We start from the raw sequence: 2,120 nt of genomic DNA on the forward strand, positions 1-2,120 counted from the left end.
AGAGAGAGAGAGAGAGAGAGAGAGAGAGAGAGAGAGAGAGAGAGAGAGAGAGAGAGAGAGAGACTTGGTATACACACAGTAACACACATGGTACACACACACAATACACGTGAATAAAATAAAGCAGACTTAAAATACCACTTCTTGTTCTAGGATAGTATGTTTCTGAACTATAGCTCTCCTAGCTTTAATCTGGTTCAGACCAATCTTTGACAATGAAAAAGTTTCCTGTTGTAATGGATTATCAAGTTCTTTTTAAATTATTTTGGTTTTACTTTGTGGCAGGTACTACGCCTAAAGCAGTACTTATAATTCAGGTGCTATTACTGTAGCTTAGAGGGAATGTGAGCTTCAAGGAAGATAAACCCAGGACCACAGAACTTAATAAATGTAGCCAGAAGTCAAAGCTGAGTTCCTGAGTGCAGGTTCTGAGGAGAGTGTGATTTGGAGCCCAGTGATGCGCGGATTCCAGGTCCATACTCTGGTACCTGAGGCTAGCAAGAAAATTCTGCACATCCGTTATTTCTCTGACTTTCCCAAGCCTTTTATCTCCCAGATGCTGTGCCAGGCTTCCCGTGCCAGGCTCGCCTCTTACCTAGGGTAGACCCGCCAAAGGTAGACTCCATTGTATAGCTGTTTGTGATGCCCATCCGCCACATCACAACTCTTCCTGTTCCTTCTTTGCATTTTTGGACCTTAAAGTTACAACTGTCAAAAGAGAACTAAAAAACAAACAGACAAACTTTCTGTTGATTATAAACTGGCAAACACAAGATGTCTAAGAGTCGTTAATATGGAAAAGGAGTGTTTATTTGAGAGACAACCTGGAATTTGCTCTGTAGACCAGGCTGACCCCAAACTCCCAGAGATCTGCCTGCCTCTGCCTCCTAAGTGCTGGGATTAGAGGCCTGCGCCACTGCTAATTTTGAGAAATGTCAAAAGGTAGTGGTGGGTGAGGAGCTGTGTGGTCCCCTCAGCTGGGAATATGGGTTATTAACTAAAGAAACCTGATAGCATTTATTGTGTACTGTGATTTTTAAAAGAAAAACATACAGATAATTCCATTTCCAGCCTGACTTGCTCCTGCTCCCAGAGCATCTTGCTACACCAGGATCTCTGGAAGTCTGGGACACGGGCACACTTTGACATTTCAGGCAGTAGGCAGCTTTTCTAAGCCTTTCTTCCCTTTCTTGACATGTAACCCAGTAGCTTTCCAGCTCTCTTGCATCCAGTAAATGCAGAGGATACACACATGTGATTGATCCATATGGGCTTCATGACTTATTTTCTTTCACAAAATATGAACTCTCAGGTCTAAGTTTTTCTCCAAATATGATTTTTGGTTTGTATATTTCTTACCCCCATAATCTCTATCTAGAGCTCTCCCCCTCCATGGTGTTAGTCTTTCTACTAGAAGTTCAATGCCCTCCTTTGCCTTCTATGCCCAGCACAGCTCTGTGTTATGCACGGTCTAGAACAGATCTTGACCTCATCCTGTCCTGCTAACAAGGTTTACAAGAAGGTATCGTGCTGTCTAGCTTCTTGGAATCCAGGGTTCTGGAGAGCTGCCTTAGTGCACGCCTGTCTGAAGGACTGAAGGACTGAAGGGGCGCGAGCTAGCAGGGTTCTAAGCCCTGCGCCAGTGTTCACCAGTGTGGTTCTGCACTGAGTTGCTTTAGATACTGAGTTACAATTATGATTTCATCTGAAGACAAGAAAGAGAGAGAAAAAAATCTTCTTTTTGTAATAGATAAGAATAGCATGTGTCTTGACCTTCAACTGGACTTTACTGGAGACCATGATGGGTACACCCACTGAAACAATCTATCTGAGCTACTGGCAGCTCACCAACTCCAGCCGGACTGGGAAGGAAGGAAGCATAGGACCAAACTAGTCCGTCTGAATGTGGATGACAGTTGCATGGCTGGGGCAGACTGGGGGGCCACTGGCAGTGGCACCAGGGTTTCTCCGTACTGCACATACTGGCTTCTTGGGAACCTGTTCTCTTTGGATGGATACCTTGCTCAGCCTAGATATAGTAGGGAGGGCCTTGGACCTTCCACAAGGCAACGTGCCTTACCCTCTCTGAGGATTGGATGGGGGTGGGGTGGGAGGGCGTG

General features: G+C 45.1%; 1 protein-coding gene across 9 annotated transcripts in view; it reads right to left on the reverse strand.

Moving 5' to 3' along the window:
• Window positions 1-2,120, reverse strand: part of Agbl2 (AGBL carboxypeptidase 2) — a 60,895-nt gene that overhangs the window by 20,521 nt on the left and 38,254 nt on the right. For 8 of the 9 annotated variants that reach the window (XR_007589020.1, XM_050124307.1, XM_050124308.1 and 5 more), the window contains one exon: window positions 596-722. The exons of the other annotated variant lie outside the window; for it this stretch is intronic. Coding sequence is in view for 7 of the 8 variants with exons in the window: in XM_050124307.1 (XP_049980264.1) it covers window positions 596-722 (127 nt within the window). In the remaining variant the exon portion in view is untranslated. The remainder of the gene's footprint in view (window positions 1-595; window positions 723-2,120) is intronic. 9 annotated transcript variants of the gene reach the window in all.

This window comes from Alexandromys fortis, unplaced genomic scaffold, assembly GCF_014885135.2.
Source record: "Alexandromys fortis isolate MF-2015 unplaced genomic scaffold, M_Fortis_MF-2015_v1.1 scaffold_222, whole genome shotgun sequence".
In the NCBI taxonomy this organism is placed as follows: Eukaryota; Metazoa; Chordata; class Mammalia; order Rodentia; family Cricetidae; genus Alexandromys; species Alexandromys fortis.